General features: G+C 39.3%; 1 protein-coding gene across 5 annotated transcripts in view; it reads right to left on the bottom strand.

Moving 5' to 3' along the window:
* Nucleotides 1-64: 64 nt before the first annotated feature.
* TIAM2 (TIAM Rac1 associated GEF 2) overlaps nucleotides 65-27,456 on the bottom strand; it is an 88,150-nt gene continuing 60,758 nt past the window's right edge. For 4 of the 5 annotated variants that reach the window (XM_054280321.1, XM_054280320.1, XM_054280319.1 and 1 more), the window contains 12 exons: nucleotides 12,502-12,681; nucleotides 11,007-11,075; nucleotides 10,506-10,631; nucleotides 9,273-9,381; nucleotides 8,496-8,675; nucleotides 6,987-7,105; nucleotides 5,732-5,840; nucleotides 4,650-4,708; nucleotides 3,710-3,815; nucleotides 2,866-2,953; nucleotides 2,083-2,237; nucleotides 65-1,238 (listed from right to left, as the gene is read on the bottom strand). In XM_054280321.1, coding sequence (XP_054136296.1) covers nucleotides 595-1,238; nucleotides 2,083-2,237; nucleotides 2,866-2,953; nucleotides 3,710-3,815; nucleotides 4,650-4,708; nucleotides 5,732-5,840; nucleotides 6,987-7,105; nucleotides 8,496-8,675; nucleotides 9,273-9,381; nucleotides 10,506-10,631; nucleotides 11,007-11,075; nucleotides 12,502-12,681 — 1,944 coding nt within the window. In that variant the 3' untranslated portion in view covers nucleotides 65-594. Of the gene's footprint in view, nucleotides 1,239-2,082; nucleotides 2,238-2,865; nucleotides 2,954-3,709; nucleotides 3,816-4,649; nucleotides 4,709-5,731; nucleotides 5,841-6,986; nucleotides 7,106-8,495; nucleotides 8,676-9,272; nucleotides 9,382-10,505; nucleotides 10,632-11,006; nucleotides 11,076-12,501; nucleotides 12,682-19,315; nucleotides 19,369-27,456 lie in introns of those variants that run through there. The other variant, XM_054280317.1, reaches the window with a different exon arrangement.

Consider the following 27,456-nt stretch of genomic DNA (forward strand, 5'->3'; position numbering starts at 1 on the left):
GTACAATACTTGTTTGTCTTTTACTGTACAGGCTCATAGAGAAAATAAAAAATACAGTCAAATAAAAGATTACAGGCCAAGCTTTGTTTTTGTATTTACACATATGTATAAAGTATAAACAGCATTGAAACATACAAAAATGAAACTTCTGCACTGTTGTGCACTAAAACACATTAAAATAACTTAATTGTGCTTTAAATAAAGCAAACATGAAAACCAAAGAAATAAAATGCCCAAGGTACTAAACATTTCAGTTTGCAATGCTACTTTCCATTGTAAACCCTTCTGCCACTCACTAGCACCTTTTCCACATTACTTAAAATATTAATGAGGCCATCCCCAAGAACACTACATCGTCTTAATAAATGCTTGAAAGGGATGAACTAATTTACAAACCTGGGCCAACTTAATCTATTTTTAATCCACAATAAATTAAAATAACTTAAGAATCCTTTACAGCTGTTTTTGAGCAAAAATGTATTAGTGCACAAAATCAGATAGTAGTTTTCCTGCAGCTTCCATGAATTTACTAGTTTTAAAGCAAAATGTTTGTTGAATTTTATGTGGACTTCAAATGAATGTTTTAATATTAAGCTAGGATTTTCCATGCCTCTCCACAGCTTCATAAAAACAGTCCTCATTAACTACAGATGTTAAACTCTGGACACTAAATTCTCTCTCTAAAATAGAGTTCAGATCCATGTTTGCAGCATCAGAGTGACTGTCAAGGGATTGGTGACGTTCTTGCATTGCCATTAGAGTTCCTCTGCTACGCCTTGTGCTGTTTACTTTTCTCTTCACTGGGCAGAAATGGCCCCGCACGAGCTTTGGATGCTCTGCTATCTGAAAGCCATCTTCTGCCTCATTTTCAGCAGCCTGATCCTGTTCAGAGTCAGCACTGGGTTCCTCTGAAATCTTCAGCCGCTGGAACTGTATTTCAATGTCTTTTGTAGGGCTGCCTTTCTTTAGGCTCCGATAGTCCTCATCGTCATCATCATCACTGAGAATGTCAGATTCTTTGACAAGAACATTAGAAAAGTCAGATGCAGTGCTCTCTGCATGTTTATCGGGAGATGAATTTTTGGGCTCCTGGATGCTCTCAGAGGTGTGGCAGCTGCTGCTCTGGGTGCTGCTGCTTAGGCTGCACTCATCAGAGTCCTGGAAGGTGCCTTTCCCCTGGTCACTGTTCCACTCGCTGCTGGATGACTTCTTTAGTAACTTCAAGGATCTTGTGGAAGCTGTGCAGAGTAAAAATGCAGGTTTATTTTTTTCAGAAAAAAAAATTTGGTTACACCTTTTATCTTAATATCCCACTTACAGTTATGGTGGATATAGTCATTCCAAGTCAGATGTGTCAGCACTCTGATACCGACAGTGTGTTCCTCATGTCACAGTTTTCATTACACCTATCCTAGGGTTCTGTGCTTTCCTTCATGTGTAATATATATCAAATCCTCCAAAAAAGTGTAGTCATGCTCACACTTCTGCATAAAGAAAGATTGACTTGGGCACATCAAACACTGAAGGGCCCAGGTGTAGGCAGCAGCTGAACTCTTCCAGATCCTCTGACATTAAGAGGATTTTACAGAGGACTGATCTGATAGAGAACTTGAAATACTAGTAACTACTCATTTAACTAAAATGTCTGAATCCTGTACTTAATTACAGTATCAGCTTGGATGCAGATTTAGTGCACTGAAAGAACCAAGACCCCCTGCCTCTTCCCTGTTGTTCCAGCTATAAATGCTATTAGGGCTGAGCTACTAAAGGGAGCCCAGAGGAAAGAATGCTAATATTGTATGGCAAAGGGTGTCTATTCCTTCCCAGCAAAATGAATTTGGGCGTTATTAAGTCTTCTCTGAAGACAGCTAATGACACATTGCAGTGTGCTTATCTCCTCTAGCCCTTGTCACATACTGAGAGGTAGAGAAACTAGTCCTGCTCCAGTCCAAAAAAAGAAGAAATGGGATTTGTGGGTCTGACACATGTCACTCTGTGATCACTCTATGGTAATAATTGTGAATGCCCTACCAGCACCAGAGTCTGGATGCTTTAGTTTTCACTTGAGCAGGTGTTTCTTACCCAGTTTGGCTGTTGCAGGTACACGATTCTTAAGTGGGACGAGGCGATCTTTACATTTTTTCTCCAGTGGTAGCTCACATTTTATGTGACGTCTGAAATTCTCCCGCAGAATAGAACGGATGACCTTCACAATGTTAGTCTTGTTCTCAGAATCACTGCAAGTTTAAGAAAACACAAAACTTAATTTCCTTGCTGAAGTAAGACACTGGGATAAAATGTTCCCACTACCTTTCTGCTGATGGGCTTTAGTGCAGTGTTTTATTTCAAAAGCTTGCTTTAGTAGTGGGTTTACAGCTATCATAAGATCATAGAATGTTCTGGGTGGGAAGGGACATTAAAGATCATCAAGTTCCAACCTCTGCACCCTGGGCAGGGACATCTTAACAGTGCTAGACATTTCACACACCTTGTGTTTTGAGATCTTAGTTGCTTCCTCTTAGAAAATTACTTGAAAGGTAGCTTCTGTATGAGAGAATCACAACCTTAAGTGGTCTTTATGAGAAAGTAATCTCTGTTAACCAGCTCAGAGTGATTAAATTAGTTACTTTGCCCATACTGGAGCTTATGTTCATATATCTGCAGATTTCTGACATTGGATCACTACACTTAATTCACCCATTTGAATTTGTTACACTTTATGCAGTTAAAGATTGGCATAGTGCCTAGCTTCAAGTAAAGAGTTCCACTTTGAAACTGCTGATGTAAAGGTCACATAGGAGAAAATACTTTCTTTTTATTTTAAATGCCATTAATGTGATTTGTAAAATACAACCTCCAGCTTACCTGCTGCACAACTGAAAAACTGTTTCTGGCCTGCCTTCTAGTTCTGACTTGGTGTGAATCAGTTCCCAGATACAGCTGTTCTCTGTTCCTGTGCACGGAAGGAAACATTACTTTTGCATACACTTCCCAAAACCTTTGGCATTAGAAAGACCAGGGTAGAGTTCCTGACTCTCTAGAAGACAGTGTTAATTCAGCCATGTGTGGAGCTACAGAAGATCTCACCCAAGGTGGAACCCAAGAGAAAGCTTGGGAAGCCAAGGAACCCCAGAGAGTTCCCTTGCTGTGGCAGCCCAGCACTGTCTTTGATAACGTTTCTCTAGGAGAGAAATGCTTTCCCCATTCCTGCTGCTTCTCTAAGTTTTCCACAGCCTTAACAGGCCTTCACCCAGGTGTGCTCTAAAAACCTTATGACTTTACAGAACATACAGAAGTGGACAGGACTATAAAGATCAGCTTGAAAATAAACCCATGGCCCTTTACTACCACAAATTACAGTCACCTTTCTGCTGTTTGAAAAAACATGAGGATCAGCACACACACAGCACCAGCATGTCATCAGATGTCAACTACAGTAAACCCCCTGCCTTTTATTGGGAGTTTCCATTCTGTCATTCCTTCACATCATGTTACATCTCCCTTAATGCACAGAAGTCAGCATACCAAATTAAGAAAGTCTATAAATGTATCAAGCCTGTACCCCCTGAGTGCAGAGACAACAGTGGACAGATAATACTTTCTCTACACCTGCTTGTTTCCAGAGGCTCAGAAAGACATCTGGAAGAAGCAGTATTACAAAATTCCAGAAAAGCATTCAGTCCTAAAGTATTTACTGCAAGAGAGTTACCTGCTGTGTTCCCCAGTCGAACTTGAAGAGCAGATAAAGGAATCAGCCAACGAAATTTAAATGGATCCAAGTCACCATAATTATGTGCAGCACGAACATTAGTAGGCTGTAAAAAGAAAACAAAGGATATTTCTAAGAAGTAGAAGAAGTGGTGGTGTTTTGTACTACTCTTAAAAATCTATCTTTGAAGAAAAACTAAATTGATTGAACTTTCCTTCACTACCTTAAAATGAACTTGTAAATGTAGTTGAAATGGTGATAGACACAACCTTTGGAATTCATAATTGCTTCAACTTTTAAAAGCCATTTGATTTTAACTGATAAAAATAAAACTTTGCCTATAAGTACTACCAGGGAAGAAGTTTCCTGTGAAAGAACATACAGACTGTCGATTAGCAGAATACATTAATCATGTAGCTGCTGCTGCTACTTTTAGAGCTCCTCCATCTGTTACAATGAGCATGGTGCAGTGTATCACCACTGGTACTTGGAACATACAATTTGCTACCTGGCTTCCACATTTCAGGTCTGTAAGTGGGTGCAGAGAAGGTTATGTATATAATGCCCCTTTTCCTTTCCTTCCAGGAGTATCTAGGGCCCATAAAAGAAAGGTCTTTCACCTGCACCCTGTGGTAAGGTAGGCTGTCATAAATGCTATCTGGAAGAATTAGTTATTTCTGCATAGCAATGTTTCATTTTCCTCTTGATAAATTTAACATGGGGCTCACACAGAAGATGATGCTGCTGCTTACTAAATAACAAAAAATATTTATTGCTACACAGATACTGAGCATTTGTTTTAGCAGGATAGCCACAACTCCAGCCTAGCAAGTGAAAGGGGTGTTTCACCTCAGTAACTCCCCCTTTAAAACTGTTATAGTCCACCTCACATTGCAGTAATATCCTGAACATCCACCATCTCCACTGATACCAGACTTACCATTTTCTTTTTCAGTTTGTAGTTCTCCTTATAGACCAGTATTACAGCCCTCTTAAAAACTGAAAAGAAAAAGAAAAAAAATAAAATGAAAACCGTTAATTATATGCATAATATTACAATATTCAGTGAAAATACTATCTTGGAGAAGTATAGTCATGGGAATGTGAAGGATGAGATAAGCAAACACAGAAAAGCATTTGCCATGTGCTGAGATGACAACTGGGATTTTCATTCTGCACTTTCATGCAATGGCAGTATTTTTCCCTCCAATTTTGTTCTGAATGTTTAGGATGAAGCCATTCTGTACATTTAGATAGTAACCACCTATCTGTCCTCTGTAACTCTTCACATAAACAAATACAGAAGATGTATGTTAGATGTAAAAATTTTCTTTCTGTAGACAGTGGACATTTTCAAGTGGAGCGAAGGGCCTGTAGCAGGAGAGGACACAGTCTGTACTTCGTGCAGTTCAACAGGTTGTTCTTCTGTTTGGAGCATCCCCTTCCCTAACCATGCTTCCCAGGAAAGGAGTACCCTGAGAAAGAGAAACCTGTCTGACATTAACCTGGAGTTCTTCTGAAGGTGTTTATCCACTGAAGTATTAAAATAATCTGTTTTTTTTTTTTAAGAAATGGACTCTTATTTGTATGCTGTCATTTCCACATCAAGTTTCAGGTTAAAATAATCTGGATGGGGATGTCAGTACTGTAGCTGTAAAGCAGAAGTTAGTCTGAATTCACAAGAGTGGAATAAATCATGATTTTCCCACAAGCCTCCTTTGAAAGCCTCATTTAACAGATTGTTCTGAAGACTCTAATATTGCCTCTTGAAAATCTTCCATAGTTTAAATATAGGCAAGACAGCAGCTGAGGGTGGCTCACAGAGCAAACAGTACAAGCAAGCAAATAAATAGAAAGTTTTTTCATGTTAGGAAAACACAAGTATGCATTTTTTCACATATAAATCCACCCTACCTATCACGTGACTGCCGGGAATGGAGTTTGGGGCTTTTATCCTGGGAGGAGATCTAATGTGGCCATCTTCAGATTTGAAAGCACAGAGTCCTTAAGAAAGGCACTTACCAAACACTGTAAGTTCAAGGTCTTTCCTTGCTTTGCCCAGCGAGGGAAAAGGATTCAGCCAGGTAACTGTAGAGTGCATCAGAAGTTCTCCCATTGAAAGCTCTGTCACCTGGATTAAATTATAACAGTAAGTAAAATAAATAAACAGTATAAATATCTACATCAGTGCTGCATTTTAGTATACAGTGATAACTTTAAGGATCTATGTTTTCTTTATTTACTCTATGTATAAAAAGAGATCTTCACTACAGCAGGAAAAGTATGAGTAATCCCTTTTTTTAAAACAGGTTACAAATATACAAAGTAATGGCCCCTAAGTTACAAAAGCTGGGTAGAAGTTCTTACTATTAATAACTTAGAAGAATACTAAGCTGATCTGATAATCTTACATTTCCATACAGCCAGTTATGAACTGCCTGATTTATTAGCTGTAGATATCTTTAATTTCTATAGAGTAATTAGTATTAATGACACTACCAATGGCAGAATTAATGGAGGCCTTGTACTCTGAGGCTCCTTTCTTCTGTGGGACACAATATAATGCTGAAGAATATCAAAGGCTGTCAAGTTTTGTTTCCCCATAAATGATGAGAAACCAGGTAGTCAACAGGGACAATTTGACTTTTACTAGCAGGAAATGAAACGACTGAGATAACATCTCTCATATCTGATATCCGACTTTACAGATTTGATCTGCTTAGTAATTGTTTGATGTAAATGGCTGAGTTGAGGCCTTGCTGCCCCAGTTCTGGGAGATGACTGCACACAGTCTGTATAACTAATGGGTTTTGCTCTGACGAATACCCATGGATGCCTCAGCACTGGAAGTGCAGAGAATGAGAATAACAGACCTTAATGTGAAATCCTTCAAATTGCCATTTTCATTTATACGGGTGAAAAAATATGTTAAGAGCTTAAGAACTCAATAGCATAAAATCTGAATGCCTTGGGGCATGGGTAATCTCTGCAATGTTTTGACAAGAGAGTTTTTCCTGCTGAGAACTATATCTACTCCTGCATGCAATTCCTGTCAGTCCAGAATGCAGTTCTGGCAGCTGTCTGTGAACTTTACCATAACCTACTGACAGAAAGAAATTTGACAGGCAGATACAAAACAGAAGTCAAAATATTAAAGGAGAATGGAGCAAGCCCAGTGGAAGTAAGTTCTCCAAATTACCTGAGGAAGAGAGGAAGCCCCTAGAGCAAGCTGGATAATGCCTCAAGAGTCAATGTGACATGTTGTTCTTTCTCTTACCTCTTTCTCTGTTCCACTTTGTTCTGCAACCAGTTGGTCAAATACAGTGCCATAATCTTCATAAATCTTTTGCATCTCATTTATGTGACTTGCTACTTTTTCCATTGCCTTCAATGCTTCTGTAAGGTTTAAAAATTTTATACACAGCTATGTAATTCATTTTTATTTTCTAAATATGGTCATTTTAAATTCAATTCCCCTTGAGGCATGTAAAATGATGTTGCCTTCTGAAAGTTTGGCAAACTGAATTCTAGCTCTGTATCAATACTTTCTCATAGCAACAGTAGAAGAAAAACTTCCTGGTCAGAGTAAGTGAAAAATGCTCATGTAGTGTCTTAAGTGGCTGAAAAGGCTGCAATAAGCATTCCAGTGACAAGCCCCCAAAGCTGGGGGGTGTATGATAGTACCATGGCAGTATGATAGTACCATGGTTAAATTTTGCATCTTGTAGATACAGGGCAACTAAGTCCTCTGGAGTAATCTACACTCATCCTAGAATAAGTTATCTAATGATCTTCAGGAGAAACAAATTGCATTTGTCTCCTCCCACAATGGACAAAGAAATACAGTGTTAGCCTGTACAAGTTCCTCATAGGCGGCACATATTAAATGCTGGTGGCCAGGTTTTGTTTAAATTATGTTTTCCAAACAAGAATGTCACTAGCTCCATTAGATTTTTGTATTAATTCAGAATGGAATTGGACAGGGATCCTTTGTTTCATCAATTCTTAATTTTAGCAGTTTGGCATCTATCCTGACCTGCAAATAAGTCCCCAGCCCCAGCTTGTTTGGGAAAGGGAACAATATTTGAAGCTTCTTTTGAAGTCAGTAAGATCCTCATGAGTTTTTACTACAGTGTATTTTGTCTACATCCATTTTGTGAAAATGACAATCAATCCATAAAATACATCTCTTGATTTTCATCCACCAGGTGCTGACAGACCTGAATTGGAATTTGCCAGGGTGAAGTCCCAGGCATGTGAGCCTAGAAAAGCAATCAACTCTAATGCATGTCAGATAAGTCTCTCCACATGGGAGAGACTGCAAACATTTGACAAAGATCTCTTCTACACAAACAAGAGTCACAGAAGGACCTCAAACAACAAATATTTCCTTCTGTGGTGCTCTTAAACTTTTTGACATATTTCAAGAGCTAAATAATAACCACAAGATGGAGCCTTGGTCAGTATTTCTCAAGTGGGTTAAGAAAAAAAAAAAGGCAACACTGTGACCTGACATGCTCCTGTGCATGAGGATAAAGATCCCAGTCCTACTTGCCATGGCAAATCTGCCAAACCTACTTCTCAAAGGGACTTGGACATAACAAGTAGGACTTTTAGCTAAAGGAACAACAACAAAAAAATTACTTAATACTTTTAAGGAGAGTGACGGAATTCTCTCTAGGTTTTGACAAGTTCTGTGCTATCAACCAGAATGCCTACCTGTATCTTCAGAAAGGGCAGGAAATAAAACTTAACTCATTCATTCCTGTAGAAGAAAAGAAGTTACCTGTCAAATGATAATGCTCCTCACTCTCGTTGTCTGTCAGAGACACCAACTCTTTTAAAAGCAGAGGATATTTCAGCACTCTCTGAACAGGCTTTATGAGATATGATTCCAGTGTGGAAGAATGTTGCTTTGTGGGATTTCGAGCATCCAGAAAGGTCTTAAAGGCACTATCTGTTTTGGCTAGATTAAAAAAAAAAAAAAGAAAATAAAATTGAATATGAAAGTCATGGAAGCTACAATAATTGAAAAACGTGGAATGGCAATTTGAACCCAGCACCAAAACTCTTGCCCTCTTCAATGGATGATTTACAGAGTAGCATATACTGTCAATTTCATTATAATTTCCTGCATCCAATAACATTCAAAAGGGCTGAGAGAGCAATTTTATGAAGGTGAGATTATTCCTCTAATTTTTCCATTGCATTGCAGTGAATGGCAGAGGAAGTTATTCCTGATTTATTCTACCATTTGTTGCTGCTTTTCTGGAGACTGGGCCTGCAGACAGCACAAAGTTGTGGAAGGTGTTTCTACAGCTCTCCAGGCTACTGCCTGGAGGTTACAAAAGGAATCTTGTTCTTCAGGTCTATACCATACTTCAGCAGAACCTGTGATCTTAGATCTTCCTATTGAAAGATACCTGATTAGTCCTTGTTTGGTACCAATATTTATTCCTTGATTTTATCCAACATTCTCTGCAAGTTGACAAGATTTGTAACAGTAGCTCACTGCGGTTTGAATTCATGCAAGTAAATTACAATAATGAAGACAATAAATTACCTCTCTCAAGAACTTTCTGAACTTTGATGTGGTTTGCACAGAAGCCACTGTACAGTTTGAAGTGGTCAGCATAATACAGAAAGGAGCCACCAAGGGAAAACAGCAATTTCTGAAATCAACACAATCAAAATATTAGTTCACTACTAGAATCCTGCAGGCATATATATGCAGGCATACAACAAACAGACTCAATGGTGAATTATCGGCTATCTTTCTATACATATACATATATATATGTATATAACATGAATATACTACTGGTAGTAACTTGATGATATTTTTGTATTTTGCTGAATGTAGAGTTCAGCCTGCAATTTTCTCCTTTCTTCCTGAGCAGGTATTCTGTTTTACTTTATATTTCAGGCAGCACAGGAACAAAAATCAGCAGACATATAACTATGTTGTTCTGGGAAGAAAACAGGAGCCATAGGAAGCAAGGCATAAAAGTGCCAAAGCCAGAAGGGACAGAGTAAAACAAATACAGGATTGCTTTCCAGCTGTTTTCCTTTTTTCAGGCAGGTGGTAATTACAGGACACCTCTGATGTTCTTGCATGAAGAGGAGGTTGGGAAGATGTGGGAGGGACTGAATCACAAAAGAGGTTTTTAGAAAAATGCCTCCCAAAGCAAATATAAGAAAGAGGAGTAGTGAGGAAGGAGGAAATCAGCCCTCTCCCTTATTTTAATCAATGTTTGCTCCACAAAATGCAGCAAGTGTTCAGGAGGCCTGCCAGCTCAGTCCTGAGCCAGTGACTCCATTGCCAGGGAATCCACTTCCTCCAGTCAGGGCAGGTACTGGGTAGTGCTGCAGCCATTTACGATTCAATTCCTGCTTCTTGGACCTCACTACATGGGAAACTCATGTGGCATTAAACAAGAAAAGCTCCCAGTCTCTTCAGGGTTAGTTGGGCACAACACAGAAAAGCACAGGCAGGGCAGAATTCAGCACAGTGACAATAAACTCTCTACAAAGGAGTTCTGCCTCACAAACACTGCCAAACATTGTGTACTCCAAGTCTACTCTGTCTTTTCCCACATTGCAAATTTTGCCATGGGGAGGAAGATAAGACCATGAAAAATAGCACTAACCCTTCATTGCTGAACAGAACTCTGTAATCCAAAGTAAAGCTTCAAAGCAACCCTACAAAACTTCTAAGAGCCAGAAACTTCTTAAAGCCAGATTTTCACAAACATTTGCAGGCACACTACAAAGTATGAAATGATGAAATATTTACCCGGAACTGAGATGGTGTTTCCAATGTATTAAAATCTGAGGAGGAAGATATTCCATCTTCAAGGGTCTCCAAAAACACCTTCTGGAATTCCAGCATTTCTGGCAGGCTGCCGAACAAGGACTCCATCTGTGGAAAACATCAGGCCATGAAGTACAGCACTCCATGGACCTAAAAGGTCTTTTGAAAACAGTGGACTAAGGAGATGCAACACACAATGAAATTGCAAATGCTAGGAATGTCATTGTTAATACTTTTCAAACAGGTTTTATCAAAAATCCATGCAAAAAATGTAGGTTTCTCAGCAGTTAATTCAGAAAAACAATTACTCTTTAAGAAAAGGAAGTGATGCGCACACCAGAGAGAAAGGCACTGACTGGTGTCATTCCTGTTGACATCTTTGTTGTTTGCTTTTTCTGTCCCACTCTCAGCAATAAAAAATCCAAGTGTCAAGGTGTTAGCCCATAAAAGAATGACAAGGACCTTTTTCAGATATTGCCTCACCTCATCCTGAGTAAGGAAGGTTTCTTTTTGAAGGGGCTCCAAGTATAGCTCGAAGAGGCAGCTCAAGTCCTGCAAAAAAGAATATTTGTTCACTTTTTCTGTACCATTTGGAAACTGTTCTTTATGGGGCAACACTGAGATAGGGGTAAGTTTGGGGAATGAACTAAAGATACAATTCCTTTTCAGTAACAAAATAGCCTGCGTATTATTAGCACTGAAGTTACTGCTAAATTAGAGGCAAAGTGATTTCAGCAGAATGTTATTTTTCATCCTTAAGGCTTTACAACTTGATTAAAACAAATTATATTTTAGCTTAGCATGAGGAAGAATTGTTACAGATGTTTATTTTTGAATGAGTCCATCCATATGAACAGCATAAATGTTTTAATTATTTATGTTACATAAACAATATAAATAGCCACTTATTTAAACATCTGTAGTAATATTCAGAAGGACGTGTAGCATTTTAAAACCCTACAAGTTATTAAAGTGTTCAGTTATTTTGTCAGGTAGGTATGATCAAGGGCTTTGTCAGTCACTTCTTAAAAAAAACTAGTACCATTTTTGAAGACTCACTGTCCCACACCAAAGCATGACAGCAAAGCTGGGGCCCACTACAGGGCTCTCCAGCCCTGGGAAGAAACACACCAGAAATTCTGTGTAGAAGGAATAATGAGCAGCTCCCTGAAAATGCCATAACAAGTATTGCAACGTGCCACGATTTTTCCTGATGCAAAATTTCATGTATATCAGTGGTCTCCATGGTCATGCTTTGTTCAAGTGATTCCTCTAAAAGATATATCAGGTGGACATAAATGAGCGTCCAGCATATGGCTATATCAGTGCACTGGTGGATGAAGTGTTTTCTCCTCCACAAACATTACTGCAGCAAGTACTGACATCTGTAAATACAGGCTTTGAGATAGAGAAAAGGAGATGATGCCTTCTTGCTGGAGGTCGATGAAATCGATGTTTTTATGTTTCCTTTGGCAGCCAGTCACGTGATTTTAGCGTTCATAAAAAGAAGAGAGATACATTGAACAATTTGCAGGTTTATCAGTCAGAATAACTTCCCTGTCATGCTACAACCCACTGGAGTTGTGCCTCTTAGCTTTCCTGGTTCAAAAATAATCATGCACTATTTTCCACATACTCATTTGTATGAGACTATTCTGTTCTTCTACCAGATTTATCTTCATCTTGAAAACTGGGGAGACATCCCCTGGAAAAACCCTTTTTGTTTGCAGGTATCTTCTCCCCACAGATGACTGCTCTCCAATACAACTATAAATTGACTGCAATTAATGCTACTCCATCAGATCCTACAGCCTCAGCTGCAGGAGCAAGTCTGCCAGAAGCAACAGGAACAATTAGATAAGGAAACTTTGTAGGTTATGGCCCTTGTGGAAGGCTGGTTGTGTAAAGACAAGATCGAAATATGTTAACACTGTCCACAAGTCACAATCAGCCTCAAAAACAAGTTTGTTTTTTGTACCTTGACATAAGATTTCTCAGTGTCCATAAGTTCTTGGATGACTTTCCTCAGTCTGTCTGCATCAGAAAGGTGGCGAGCCAGTGGTCGTGGAGGTGGATCCTGGTTGTCCTTCTGTCCTTCCATATTGCTTGCTTGGACTTCTTGGAAGTTTCGGCACAATGCACTGATCTGCTCTGCGCTCTGTTGAGTGAGAAGAAACAAACAAGCAATGATATTTTAGAATACAAGTTGTACTACAACTATTTCTGAATTCCTCCAATTTTGCTTCTGTTGCAAATTCAGCATGCCATCGATTTTTGTCAGATGTGTATCTTGACAGGTTTGAACAGCTTTAATTTATAGCAGAACCAGATCAGAGCAGTAAAAGGAATTTAAAATTGCTAGTGATTTTCCAGCACAAATTATTTTCAGTCTTCAGATACAAGTTCATAGAGTGCAAAAGATGACAGAGCACTCGGATATATCACATACTTTGATGCTTATGACACTAGTTTCACGCTGTTTTGCACCTCTCTTATTTTGCAACACTCACTGCATCAAAATGGAAAGAATAAGCAGATAAATATCTTATAAGCATCCACAATAATTCTTTTGTATTTCATCTCTAACATATTGTGTGTTGTCTTGTTGCTTTCTAAACAATGAGACATGAAGCTGAGGGTTCAGATTCCTATTTCTAGGGATGTCAAAAGATGGTCAGATGTTTTCTTTCCAAGGAAACAACTACATATCAGGATCCTTTGCTTTCAAAAAAAGTAAATGGAAAATTAATATTTGATATTCTTTAGAAGAATTATTAAAAACAGGATAAATAAAACAGAGAAAATTTTCAAACAAGATAGGATCTGAAGATGCAATGACAACAGTTAATTTTGTAATACAACAATGGAAGACAAGGAGATATTTCTGACACTATAAGTACGTCATTTGCTCTTGGGTGACCACAACTAATATCCAAGAGCAACTTTTGCAGGCCATAATCTTCAATGCTCAATTTGAAATTATTCCACTGTTCTCCTTCTTACATAGTGTTTCCCTGGAAGCTAAAACATCGTTACCATTACCCAATTCTATGTTAACAGCATTCAGTATCCACATCTTTGTAGTACATGAAACAATTCTTTAGTGCTTCTGTCATTCAGACATTTGCACAAACTGGACAGTTGCATAAGCTGTGACATTTATCACCTTGTATTTAGCAAGTGCATTCAAATGAGGACTACATGAAGCCTGCCTTATTTCATGTGTCAGTCCTTTTATAGTGATATCAGGACATGAGTGCATTTCAGAGTTGTCTTAATTTGCACTTTATTTATTCCACAAGCTGTTTCAAGTCATCCTTTTTGGGTGTCCTGATTCACCACTGATCACCTGTGTAGCTTGGTTCACCAACACACTAGGCCATCAAATAAACGAATGCAAAAGTTAATCTGAAAATGAACTGAGCTATACAAAGTCTTTCAGTAAATTGGAGGCTAAATGGACTAGCAATATTTAATCTCAACCATTCCTGTGATTAAACATCTATATGATGAAAATAAATGTCAAAATGTCAGATATTTGCCATGTAGTCCATATTACTCAGTAGTTTCCCAGCTCTCAGTTTTGAAAAATGCCACCACTCTAAAAAAAATGAAATTACTTTCCTCACTGATATGTGGAACTCTCTTCATAATCCAGTATAATAACAGTTTGCAGGACTATGAAATTTAGATACATTTAGTATTTTCAACACTTATTAGGACCCAAAAATGGCAATATGAATTGAATGGTGTTTGTTAGAATTATAGCTCCACACTGATGGAATAAATTTTTAAATTGTAGTCAGTCTGTGACACTGAAATTAATTAGTGGCTTGCAAACAAATCCTTTAGGAAGTGGTGTGTGGGTGTGTGTGTATGTGGGTCATTTTAAAGCAGTTTCTAAACAACTGAATGCCAAAGCACTTCACTTTTGTTTTCTTTGTTTCTGATGTCAGAAAGGTTTGTATTTATATGAGAATGTTTCAGATTTTACACTCTCTACAGCTCAAGATGCACATGGGCAGCTTGATTTACATCAGCCTGATGACTGATCAAGGACATTGGGATCAAGGATGCAAGGCAGCCTATTGAAAGCAAGTCACAAGCATCATCATCAGACACAGTTTTACAAGGAAGAGTTAGAAGTCCTCTATTCCTCCTCAACCACCTTTGCATACAGAGCAGGCAGACATTGGGGAATGTGCTATTCCTACATCCCCTTGAGTTTTGGGGTCAGGGCTGCATCTGTCACCAAGAATCACTGTATGGGAAAGCATATGGAAATAGATGATACTCCTCCATATAAATATTTTTTGATCAGCTAAGCAATATAATTTTGCTGTCAGAAATTGTTCTGCATAGCTGGCCTAAGCCCAAGGCACAGGATTACCTCTCTGTACTGCCGACAAGCACTGATTTTTATAAACTTTAATATGTTCCTGGATATATTTGCAAATTTGGCATTAAAGCTATTGTCCTTGACGTTCCTGCTCACAGGATCTTGTCTTTTCCTTAAGTCTTGCTGCTCTGTGTCCTTCCCTCTACAAGAGGGAAGAGTCTTCCAGACCAGGCAATATCCAGACCTCACTCTTTGTACCCACTTTACACTTGGGTCAAAGCAAGCATGAAATGCTACTTGATCACAGGACAAAAGTGCTTCACATGCACTCATATACATTGCATAGACCACAGAAGATGAAGAAACCCATTCTGCCAATGGAACCACTGGTTCTTGACAAGGAGCCTAGTATAAGTGAGAACATAGCAACAAATAAGTTGACAAGCATAAAACAATTCTTCCTCCATGTTTCTTCCCAAAACTCTCTTACCACCCAGGTTGGGATCTCTACCCTTTTTCCCTAGTGTTCTGGATGCTACTTTCTGCCTTTGACAATTTCCTGCTCTTTAAAACTGTTTAAAACAGATCCTTTCCAGAAAGTCTTGAGTGACAGCCCCGAGGACCAGCTCTTCTACATCTGGCATGTGTGGGCAGGAGAGGCTCAGCCTCTGTCCTCTAACTGGGATTGCCCTGCAGCTGGGATTTCAAAGCCATTTGGACATTCTGGATGCCAAATCAAAAGTTGTTAGTCTGGCGTCCTTAAGCCCAGAAGTCTCAAAAGGAACTCCCTCTTGATACTACACACATCCACGTCTATCTTGAATTAAGGAGGGAACTAACACTGAATTTGCTCTGATCTTGACATTGCATTGGTTAATACAGGCAGATATGACTCTCAGATAAAACTGATCAATTCCTCAAGCACACAGCTGATTTTATTTGCACAGGACCAAGACTGTTTTTACTTAGTAAATGGAAAAAAAATTGTTTATGCCAACCTTTATAGTGTGCAGCTTATCAGAATAAAAACATTTAAATCAGTAAAAAAGAAAAGTCCAGATAACTGACTGCAGACAAGGCTGCAGCATAGCTTGGAACAGATAAAAGCTGAGGAAAAACTACAATAGAAGCAGCAAACTTCCTCCAAAATCCATTACTTGAGCTTATGTATGCTGCTTTCAGCAACATGTACGGAGGACTAAAAGTGGCTTCAGCTTACCTTTGGCACTGAAGAGCAGACAGATAAGGATAAATATCAAAAAATTTAAGACTAACAGTGCTAGAGGTAAGAAAGAAAAATTGAGTTTATGCAGGGCTTAAAGGGAAAAAAAACCCCACACATATTTCAGGGAGAAGGAAGCTAAGGAGCATTGTGCTTAATAAACCTTATGGTTTATTGGCCATATTCAAGATTTTCCAACAAAGTTGTATAAACTGTTCTACAGATCTACCAGTCAGGGGAAGCAACCTCCTGACCAACATCTTCTGGCCTCTTAGAAAACAGAAGGATGTGTATAAGTAGTCTGGAGAAATGTTTCTTTCGTCCCTGCATGTTTGAGACTCAGACTTAAGGTTTCATGTCCTTCTGCAAGGAGTAATCTCTGTGCATGTGGACTGCTCAAAGCAACCTTTGAATGGAAATTTCCAGCCCACGGAGATGTCACCTTGACCCACGGCAGCCAGCAACCACAGAGGTGCTTAGATGGAGATGCAGCACATTCCATTTTCCATAATAGTTGCAATAAGAAATATTACAGATTATTCCCCTAAAGTGAGGAAAAAGATACTCTTACAAGGATGTCTTACAGATTTTCTTTGCTCCTCAACATCATTTGAGGTTGTGCTATCCCCACCAGGGTAACAAAACCCCATAAAATTAATCAGTGAGAGAGAAGAAGACATTAATCAGCAGTGGTTAAGAACTAGCACAACGATTTCATGGCTATCTTGTGACTTTCTACTGAATTATACTGATTGAGCATAAACGCTGCACAAGGTCAATTAGTGTTACAGGGTCTCTGCACGCTGCTGTTTACTTTACCCTCATTTACCCCGGTCTGTCAGGGTTTGTTTGAAACAGTGATGGAAAGGAATAGTTTAGTAGACTTAGAAAATTCTACACAACTTAAGAAAGACTCCTTGGTGAAAGCCATGCCTGTCCTTTGAAGAGCATTCAGGATTCCATATCCTTGTGCAGGACACAGACCATATTTATGGGCTGGATCACCAATCCTTTGAACTCTCTACCCTAAGAGGAAACATGCTCAGAAACATCCTGCAGAAACAGATTAGAGTTGTTCCCTCCAAACATGAATAGCTAACATATCAGCTCTATCTGATGGATGTATTTCCAGGAAGACTGAATGCACCAGAAGAAGTACAATTACATGGAATTTTGAGCAATGAATAACTAGCCTGAGACACCTTTACATCCCTCTCTCTGTGCAAAAGGAAAGCTCTTGGAGATGTCCATCCCTTTTACTTTGTGTGCATAACTCTGTGGGCATCTCTGGCATCTCCTCAAACTGGGAAGTACTTTGTAACCAAGCAATACAAATGCTAGAAAGTTGAAGGCTCTAGCTTCCTTAAAGACCACAGAAAAAAAGTTTCTTTATGTTAGAGATCAATAATGTACCTCACTCCTGTAATTTGTTCATTGAAACTGAAAAATGACAGCAGAGCTTTACTGAAAAATACTTTGTGGCATTTTCACCACAGAAGTCTGGGCAAAAGTGCTGCTCAGCTTTCAGCAATAGAAGCTAAACCAAAGCAGTAGCCTCAGACATTAGTTATCTTCTGCTCCTTCTTCTTTTCCCAACTCCAAGGCCACTCAGTATGAACTTGTTCCTGACTGACAAAAAAATTATGGGGTCTGCTTTGTTTCACTCTGTCTCTTGCTTGTCTTTTAATAATAATATTTAAAACTTTGCTAAAAGGGCATTTTTTTCAGTGTCTACTCAGTTGCTTAATAGAAATATGTAAATCATAGTTGGAGTTATGTTTTAAGGAGGGAAAAGCAAATCCTCTGCACCACAGGATTAGAAGGTGCCCTGCTAGAGACACTACTAGATCATACAAAAGGCAAGGAATTAACAAGGGACTTTTGTCTATGAGTTAGAATTTCCCAATTTCAGAGAGATTTACATTAGCAAATCAGCCTGTTAACAGAATTAGACGTCACCAACCTCATTTATTTGTGATAACAGTATTTGTGATAATAGTGAGGGAGGGGCTGCTGATCCAGTATTTCTTTCCAGAGAGCACAGGGTAAGGCCTAAAAGAAGGCTGAACATACAGCTGTGTAAAACAGCCAAGATGTAACCCACCTATGTGGTGCCTGAGATATTGATATTTGCATGGTGGAAAATCTTCCTGCTCACCTGCCACACAGAGAGATGCCCATCTTTCTCTTTGAGCACAGAAGAACCATCAGTGGTGACTGAGGTACTTGACCAAAACTCTTGCTATAAACCAAGTCATGCAGCAGGCACCTGGGCCCAAGAGCCCAAGCACTGACCATGTCCCCAGGACAAGCAGCAGTCACTGAGTTCATAGATGAAATGCTCAACTTCTCTAGAATCAGTCTCCAAAGTCATCTGACCCAACTCATACCAAAGTCAAAAGCAAAACAGAAGTGATTTCCATCACAGGACACTAAATCCTGACTGTACAAAATGTAAAGATGAGAGCAACAGGAAAACAGAAAGAGGAACCCTGACAGCCCAGGTCACAAAAAGGAGAGTCTTATAAAGCAACATCAAAGCACACAATAAAAATTTTCCCAAACTCTGATTTTGTAAAAAGCTGTCAGTTCTTCCTACCCCAGGTCCTTATCCCGATGTTGTCAATTTTTAATGCAGGAGGCTCATGGTATTTTTCTGCAACCTGTGTAACACATATATACATATATACATGTACATATATATATATACACACATATATATACATATATACAGCCATCTGTGTAATACATATATTTTGCCATCTTTACCTTGATTAAAGATCATATTTTCCCCTCCCTATTTCCACAATACTTACTTGATTCTGAAAAAGCAGAGAAACAGTTAAAATATTCATGCTGCAGTTATTTCCAAATTTCCATGAGGAATCTTTTTAAAACCTTCCCACTTCTTGTCAAAATAGGGATCTTACTTAGTCCTTTCTCTGAGAGATGCAAGAAATAACAATTTGCTCGAGCCCAGCAGCAAACAGTGCAGGCAACCAACCCACCCTTCCCTCCCCCAAACTTCAGAAACCCCAACCCTTTTCCCATGCAGAGCACTGGTACAAACTCAGCCCCCAACTACACACTGTGAGAATCCATCATTTGATGACTAATGCTGGGACTGTCATTATTTATTAGGCACAGGCAGCCTGGATGCTCCTGCAGCCCCATCCTGACCCCAGCCCCAGCCTAATTAAGCAGCACCCCGGCTGAAGCTGCAGAACTCACCACGGAGAGCATCCTGTGCAGGGAGCCGTAAGCTGCTGCTGCCTGCTGCTGGGTCTTGCGAGCCAGCGCCAAACTCTTAGCTCTGGCTTTACTCCTCCTGAAGGCGGGCATTGCGGCTCGGGAGCGCAAACTTTGCCAAAGGAAAGAGCCCTCGGAAGGAAGCCGCGGATGTTGTGATCCCCCACAAACACACCTTCCCTCTGAGCTCAGCTGCACCAGTTTCTCTTTTGTGCCAATTACCCAAAAATCAAAGATGCTGACAACATCCCAGTAAGAGGAGGCTAAGCAGCGTTTGAGAGTACAGACAGACCTGCCATGCCTCCCTTTATTGCTACAAATGAAGGAAAAACATGCTAGATGAGAAGGTTTTTTTATAAATAGCTTGATGTGGTGAGTGCAGGACAAAGTTCAGTTATGACAAGGGAAGATGGGTTTGATCTCCCCAGAAATATACCTGCCTCCCTGCCTGTGAAATTTACTGCATAAACAAAACATCAGGTGCTTTGAGAAAGTTAGCCAAATACCTAAAAATATCTAGAGGGTGCTGACTGCCCTGAAGGTCAGCATAATTTGTCAATAGCACTGATGTTCTGTCAAGGGTATATGCTGCTAAATGTTGAGGCATACAAATGCTCTTACAATGATAAAATGAAAAACAAATAGGCAGCTCTCTCGATGATTTTTTTATATAATTATGCTTGTCCTTTGTTTGAACTTTTTAGCCATAATTACATCAATAAAAAGAAATTTAAAATGAGCTCACTAATAAATTCAGGCTTGAAAGTAAGAGTTCTGATGGTGACATATTTATACAAAACCATTTGGGTCTACAGATAGATTACTCTAAGAACAATGCAGCTTTAAATAAAACATTATAGGACATGACAACACTGAACTGAAGAGATAAAAGACTGACAAGCAATTCATTAATAAACGGAGAACTACACCAGTGGCATAATAAAACACATCAACTCCCATGTTGCCCCTATCACAGCACTCGTTGAGTGCAATGAAGCTGAGCTGTAAGGCTTCATTCAACACTGCCCTTGGCAGCACCTACTGCTCCCTAGGAAACCCTTTTCTCGAACCCCAATGATACACCAAGCCTGGGTATCTGTATCCTTGGTTATGAGTGCACTGCTTCCAAGGTTTCAAGGATGTTCACCTTCATACAAGCAAGGGAATAACACAGCTTTCTCCTTTAATTACTGCAATTAAACTTACATCCATCTCTTTCCAAATCATTAGCACAACTTGACAGCTCAGCATTTGCCAAACTGTACAGCTCAGTCACTGAGAGGCTGCCTATCAGAGGAAAAATGATGCTGGAGCCCTGAAACAACACGCTGCTGATAAGACATGCAGAACACATCACAGCAGCAGGAACCTCTTGCTTAGCGGATGGACTGTGCCCTTTCTTCCTCTTGGAGACATATCAGGGTCACTGGGGGAGAAGACTGTAAACAGAAAATTGAGGAAATGGTCTTGAAGGAGCAACAGAGGTTTTGCCTGCTCCCTAACATTTCATTTTTCAGTGGACACACAGTCTGGTTTAAAAATCCAAATTCATAGATTGCTGTGTAGCATGTACATGGTTACTGTTCTTATCCACCATTAGTATGTGCCTCTGCAGTAGTCCACAGATTACAGGGATCCACAGAGCAAGTCTGAAGACATGAAACAAAATTAAGTAAGTAGTTCATGGAAATTAAAAGTTTCAAGTGCTGCATATGGCATTTTAAAAATAACACAAGCCAGGTCACTAGATTAAGATTAATAGAGTGTATTAAGAGTATAACTATACTTTCTAGAGAGCTACTGTTTCTTTGTTTTCTATCTGCATTAGTTGTGGCACTTTCAAGCTCTATTTTTTCTAATAGATACATCTAAAAACACAGCTCATCCACTGGGACTGAGAAAAAAAAAAAAAGAAGGTTGCTAAATTTCAGGTCCAAGCAATATCGTCAATCTTGATGAAAAACAATGACAGGCCTTTTTAATTCCATATTAGGAAGTTATTCTTCCCCAGATTTGCTAATTAAGCCTGCATTATTAGCTAGCCATATGCCAGCTAAAAGATGTTACCAATTAACAGCTTTTTTTTAATGTGTATTCATTAGAAAAAAGACAATTATGTTTCAGTAATCTTTCCATCTCCTATTGAGGGACTTGGACAAATCAAAAAGGGGAACAACACAAACTAAAGCAAAGCAAATGAATGAATGCTTTTCATTTAGCCTTTCTTTTCCTCTAGAAGCACACAAGCAGTACTCAAGCACTTTTCAAAAACAAGTGAAAAAATCCATCACTGTGAAATATTTTTAAGATCACTGGAAAAATGACATAGCCCTGTTGTTTGTTCCTGTGTACTTTGAATAACGCACATTCCCTTTACCGACATCTGGTTTTCATCTTTCCATTTCAGTGGCACCAGCCTTGATAGTTACCATAACAGTGACATCCTTCATAATACAGGCTTCCCTCTATTGTCCCCATATGTGTAGGTGTGCTTATCTGCCTCCAGTTCATTTCCCATCCTGCTTTTGCCCTAAAAGCATCAAGGTAAAAGGCTAATTTTGCTCCATCAGTGCACACTTTGAATGAAAGGAAACACTGGCTTGCCCGCAGGACAATCCCGAGCTCTTGTGGGCTGCTTTGTCACATCAGCCTGGACCACTGGTGACACAGAAGCATAACTCATGTAACTCACACAACATACATATGCAGACACACACGCAGACACATATATTTAAAAATATACATGTACTTACCCTGCACTAACAGGAGCAATGTTAGTGCTCTCTAAGCATTATAAGCTCAGGATTAATACAGCTTGTCTCCAGACCTCTGCACTGATCTAAAGGGAGTCTGTTTTTTACTTTTTATAACTGTGGGTGGATAATTTTTCTGCATATTTTCCTGTCATGCTTATTATACTAATAACATGGTTTTTAAAATGCCGTCAAAATGTATTTTCAAAGCATAATTGACCACAGTGAAGACACTTGTTTTAATTCCAGTGATTAAAAAATCAGTTAGCATTCCAAATGTTTAAAGTGAATTCTTGTTTTATTTTAAATTTCAAGCATCTTAAATATTGCTTGCAACATTCTCACCCAAAGTGTTTTGTGCTGAATGCAAAAACTTTTCTCAAGTATTGCGTTAGAAACTGTAGCAACCATTGAGATATTATCTTTGCAGTTGCACTCATGTTTCACAACACAGTTTTGCAGTGTGACACCTCTGGAGGCAGAGAAGGCAACGCTTATCTGTTCTTGTTAGTAGCCAGCATTCTGCATTCCAAATGTTAAAAGATGCAGTAACTCTCCTGTAAAGACAAATATAGATTCTCTGAACTCTACACCAACCTCTCCCCTGGTTTTGGCAAGGCTTTGTTTAGGAACTACAGGAGAATTCCACTGTCCCAGAAGGAAATAATCACCGTGTGAAAGGATGTCTATGTCTGCTCACAATATGTTAACAAGAGACAACAGGTAACAGAACCTGAAAGTCTGGTGGAACTTCCCTATGCATCTGACTCAACTGACCCCTTACCTTTTCTTTTTTTTTAATTCTTCTGCCTCTTCCATTCTTTCATGTACCTTTTTGTTACCTTTTATTTTGCAGAATTTGCTGCAGGTAGCAGACATTTTTCAGTTTTGGTATTTCAGGTCTACCTTTGTTATTACACGTTCCTGACAGAGCAAAATAGGAATCAAAGTTTTATTGAAGTTATGATGGTGTCCAGGATGCAGTATTTATCTGAAATCCTATACTGAAACTTTGTGCAAATTTAAAGTGACTTTGTGGGCTATGGGTGACTGCTGGGCACATCATATACCTTGGCACACACTCAAATTTGGTTTAGATGCTTTTGCATCACAAGGAAAAAACACATATGTTACTGTCAACACTGCAACTGAACAGTACCTTAATATAAAAAAAAACCAAACCACTAAATATTCTGCAGCTGGCAGAGAGGTTACCCAGTTCCCTGTGTCTATCAGAAGTGTGATTAGATATCTCTGCCTTTCATTGCAAAGTGAAACACTGGCGTCATATCCTGCACTGCAGGTGACCGGGGCTGCTTTTGGAGGCACAGAGAGGTGGGCTCCAGGCAGCTTCCTGCCCTTCATCACTGAAATCACAGTTGTCTCCAGAGACACTGCTAACCATATCCTGTTGCAAATATTCAGGGCCCCTGTCATATGCTTCCCTTTTCATCTGCAGGTAAGCCTTATGGATTTTTCCCAGATGACTACAAAGAAAATCTGTGTTGTAAGTCCTCTCCCACTGGCTTCCTTCATTTGCAAGCATCAACACAACACAATTTCTTTTCCTGATCAAAACCATCTGTATGTTTTACACCAAAAGCTGTCTCAGTACTTTTGAGAGGACGTTTCCTTCAGTTGGAGGAAAGACAACAAATACCCCCTCCCCCTAAGCCCCAGGGCCTCAATGTAACAGCACAAAACAAAGCTGCACAAGATCACACCTCTGCATGCAGGAACTGCACATACTGTGCAGACCCTTCAGTACTCTTTCTAGTGCCTCCCTACCAGTAATTATACAAGCAGGTCTCCATCCACAGCCTGACCTGGTTACAGGTTCACACTAGGTACAGCACTTTGCGTGCTTTAAGCCTTGTGGTTTTGCAGCTCCTTTGCTGTGTTAGCCAAGACTCACAGATCTTACACTTGAATTTTGGGCCATCCATAGGGGATGCAGAACTCCAGAACCAACACAACAAAGTGAAATCCAGGACTGGGCAGCAGCACTCACTGGTAGGTTTAGGCTTTCTGTAACCTGTAGTCTACCAGTTCTGGTGCCTTCTCTGAGTGATAGATTAATACACTGAATAATTCATCTAATTAATTAGATTAATTTGCAAAATTCTTATAAACTTCTGAAGGACCACAGTTTCACTGATACCCTTCTCAAAAGGCACAGGAAGAGAGCAGGGGTCCAGCAGCAGGTCCACACTGCTGGAGCCACCATCTCTGGTAGGGTCACTGTAGGCTGGGCGATCTGCAAGGGAAGCACAATAATTAGCAAAACTCCCCACAGGCTTGTCATGCTTTCAATGCAGAACAGTCCCCTCCAGGCACAAATGAATCAAGGAAACCACTGCTGAGAAACATGCTATTTTCCTGTGTCAGCTCTGAGATTCCCTAAATGCATGTCACATCTGGAAGAAAATGACACTTGGATTGCAGAGGCTATACATGATACCATGTTGTTAATCCCCCACCTACAAAGTAAAAAAAAAAAAAAGGATGTTAATTGCAGACTACTCCCCAGGCTTTTGGATGTCATCAACTGCTAAAAAGAAGTTTTCATTATTAAAATAAAGGAAAAATCCTTCATGTCCTATGGATGCTGAGTACACCTTGAGGCAGACAGCTCTCCTGCAATTAATGACATGCTGTGCAAGTGGGAACTGCCTAGGCAATGCAAAACAGAGCTAATGAGAAGCCATCACGACATTCAGCTGGAATTGCCTCCATGCAAGAAGTGGGTATGGGGCTCTGTTGAGCTTCTGGTCATTTCTGCTAGGTTTTCTTTCAGTGGAGCTCAACAACTTGGTTAGTACTAACATTCCCTTTCCAAGGTTTTTAATTTTTACAGGCTGCTTAACAAAATTATTTCATGTACACTGCCTATATACACAAAGTCAGACAGGTGATCCCATACTCATCTCTGAGAGGGATGAATGTCATCACCAGACCAAAATAAATAAATGAACCACCTCATATATATAACAACATATGATCCATATAAAAAATAGGATTACATTTACTGACAGCAGCAGTAGAAAGCAGTTGGGTGTGTTTTGAACAACAGTGCCCCGAACTACTCCAAAGCCCATCTGCTACAGATCACAATGTACAATGTTTTCTAGGTGATAAATCATAGGAATACATCATTAACAGCATCCAGTTGCATTCTTCTGGAAGAAAAAATACCATTCAAATCTTCCACAAACATTGAACAATTGCATGAATTTTCGGTTGGGATTGGACTGAAAGTATGAGTAATGATTACCAACTACCTTCCACTCCTGTCATTCCATGGCAACTAACACAGTTGCCCCTTCCTCTCCCCAAAAATCAAACCATGCTTTTTTTCTTTAACAACTGAGCATTCAGGCAGACAAGCAATCAGATACATTTTCTCTCATCCTGGTTTGAACTTAGACCTCAATATATATTGTACCTAGGGATTTTTACCCTTGAATTATTCTGCATCAGAAGTTGATGGCTGTGGTCATGCTACTAATGGAGGGGTTTTGAAATCAGCTTTAGAGATTTTGAAGACAAAATGCTAATTTCTTCAACTTATGAAAACCACTCTTCCAGTTGTGGCTATGTTGTATATACAAAAGGCCAAAATTGCAAAAAGCAGCAAGCTCTTTACAATGCTCACTGATTTTCATTACAGAAAGAGCTGTGTGAAATCAGCTAATAGATAACAGAGTGATTTCCTTTTTGAAATCCCAACACATGTATTTTGCATCTGTTCAAAGCACTGTTTTGGGAATCTTCCTAAGGTAGCTGCATGATGTAAAACTTGGAAGATGAGTTTGCTTTCTGACCCAGTCTCTCTCTGCTTTCACACCTCCTGACCACCATCAGATATGAGCAAATGAGCTGCTCAATTGCACATACACTTTTGATTGGAAGGGCTACAAAAAAACCTGAACAGCTGCCCAAGTCAGGCATATGTGCACGTTGGCTCCTTGAACACGAAAAGCGGCGCTGCATGCAGGGAAACCAAAAACCAGAATTCTCACCATGGTCCCAGACATGCCAACTTCCTGGAAATGTACTTCTCACTGCACTGGCCACAATTGGCACCACAATAAACAGAACACACAAGCTTCAAAAACACTGCAAGGATGATTTGATATTACACAGGAAACTCAAGCATCCAGGAACAAGACTTCTGAAACACACAAGGACATATTTTTTCTACTTTCTTTTTGTTTGCTATATCTGTAAAAATGGGTATTTCAAGTAGGGCCATCATATTGACCTAGACCTCATCCCCATGAAAAGCTGAAACCATTGGATGAAAATGCTCCATCCTGTAGGAGATGCAGGTTTGTGTTTGCCAAAAGTGTCATGAACTCTGCTGATCAGACTTGCCATGAATTCTCATTTCCTTATCAGATGAAGGAAAAGGGAACATGGTCATCAACAGGAGGGAAAGATTAATTAGTTGAGATAATCTAAATAAGCTCAAGCTAGGGAAAGGTGTTCTAGAATTTTTAACCGTAACTTCTGTTCATTGCATTAAGAATGGTATTCTCAAGGGAAAAAAAATGGGGTTTGTCTCTGCAGTGTATAGATTTCTTTTTTAATAAGAGATGATGGGGGATAGATTTGTCCTCATATACACACATTCATGTATGATCAATAACCCGTGCTGAGAGTAAAGTGACTATTTCAAGAGGCAACAGCAAAGGCAATTTCCCCAAATTTCTATATTGAACTTATTCCCAGGACCAATTTTCCTTCATTGTTTGAAAGAAATATGGAAGCATTTCAAAGCCTTACAAAGTAAAACCAATTGGCCATTCTTTAAAAAGCCAATTCTTGTTAACATTCAAAGTTTCTCACACAGCAGCTTCCATTTCTGCACGTGCAATGTTAATTTTTGAGGATGCCACCATAAAACAATTCAGTATTCATTGACTGTTTCTTTAATGATTAAAAGCCATCACACTAGCTATTTTTACTGGGTTTCTTGAGTTTCTTAAAGACCTCTAAGATACAGCGGAGGATATAATAAAGTTATGTGAAATATTTGCAGAGAGTATACCCTAAGGTTTTTCTTATGATCTGTAAAATACTTAAAGTGAAAATACATCTTCCCCTTCTCAGACATGCATTTATATGAGGTTACTTTTTTATGTCTGTTAGATTTAATATAATTTCAGAAATGTGTCTCTCTGATGACACTCAAAAGATTTAGAGCAACCAAGAGTCAGATCACAGCAGGTCTCTTTCTAGAGACCTTAAAATAATAGGTAATTATATGGTAAAATTTCCCCTTCTAAATATGTTTCATAAAAGGTTATTTTTAATACACTGAAAATACAAAGTAAAGATAAGTGAGTTAGTAAAAGACTACTAAAC

This window comes from Melozone crissalis, unplaced genomic scaffold (assembly GCF_028551555.1).
Source record: "Melozone crissalis strain CALT ecotype California unplaced genomic scaffold, PUWL_Pcris_2 ptg000027l_1, whole genome shotgun sequence".
Taxonomy (NCBI): Eukaryota; Metazoa; Chordata; class Aves; order Passeriformes; family Passerellidae; genus Melozone; species Melozone crissalis.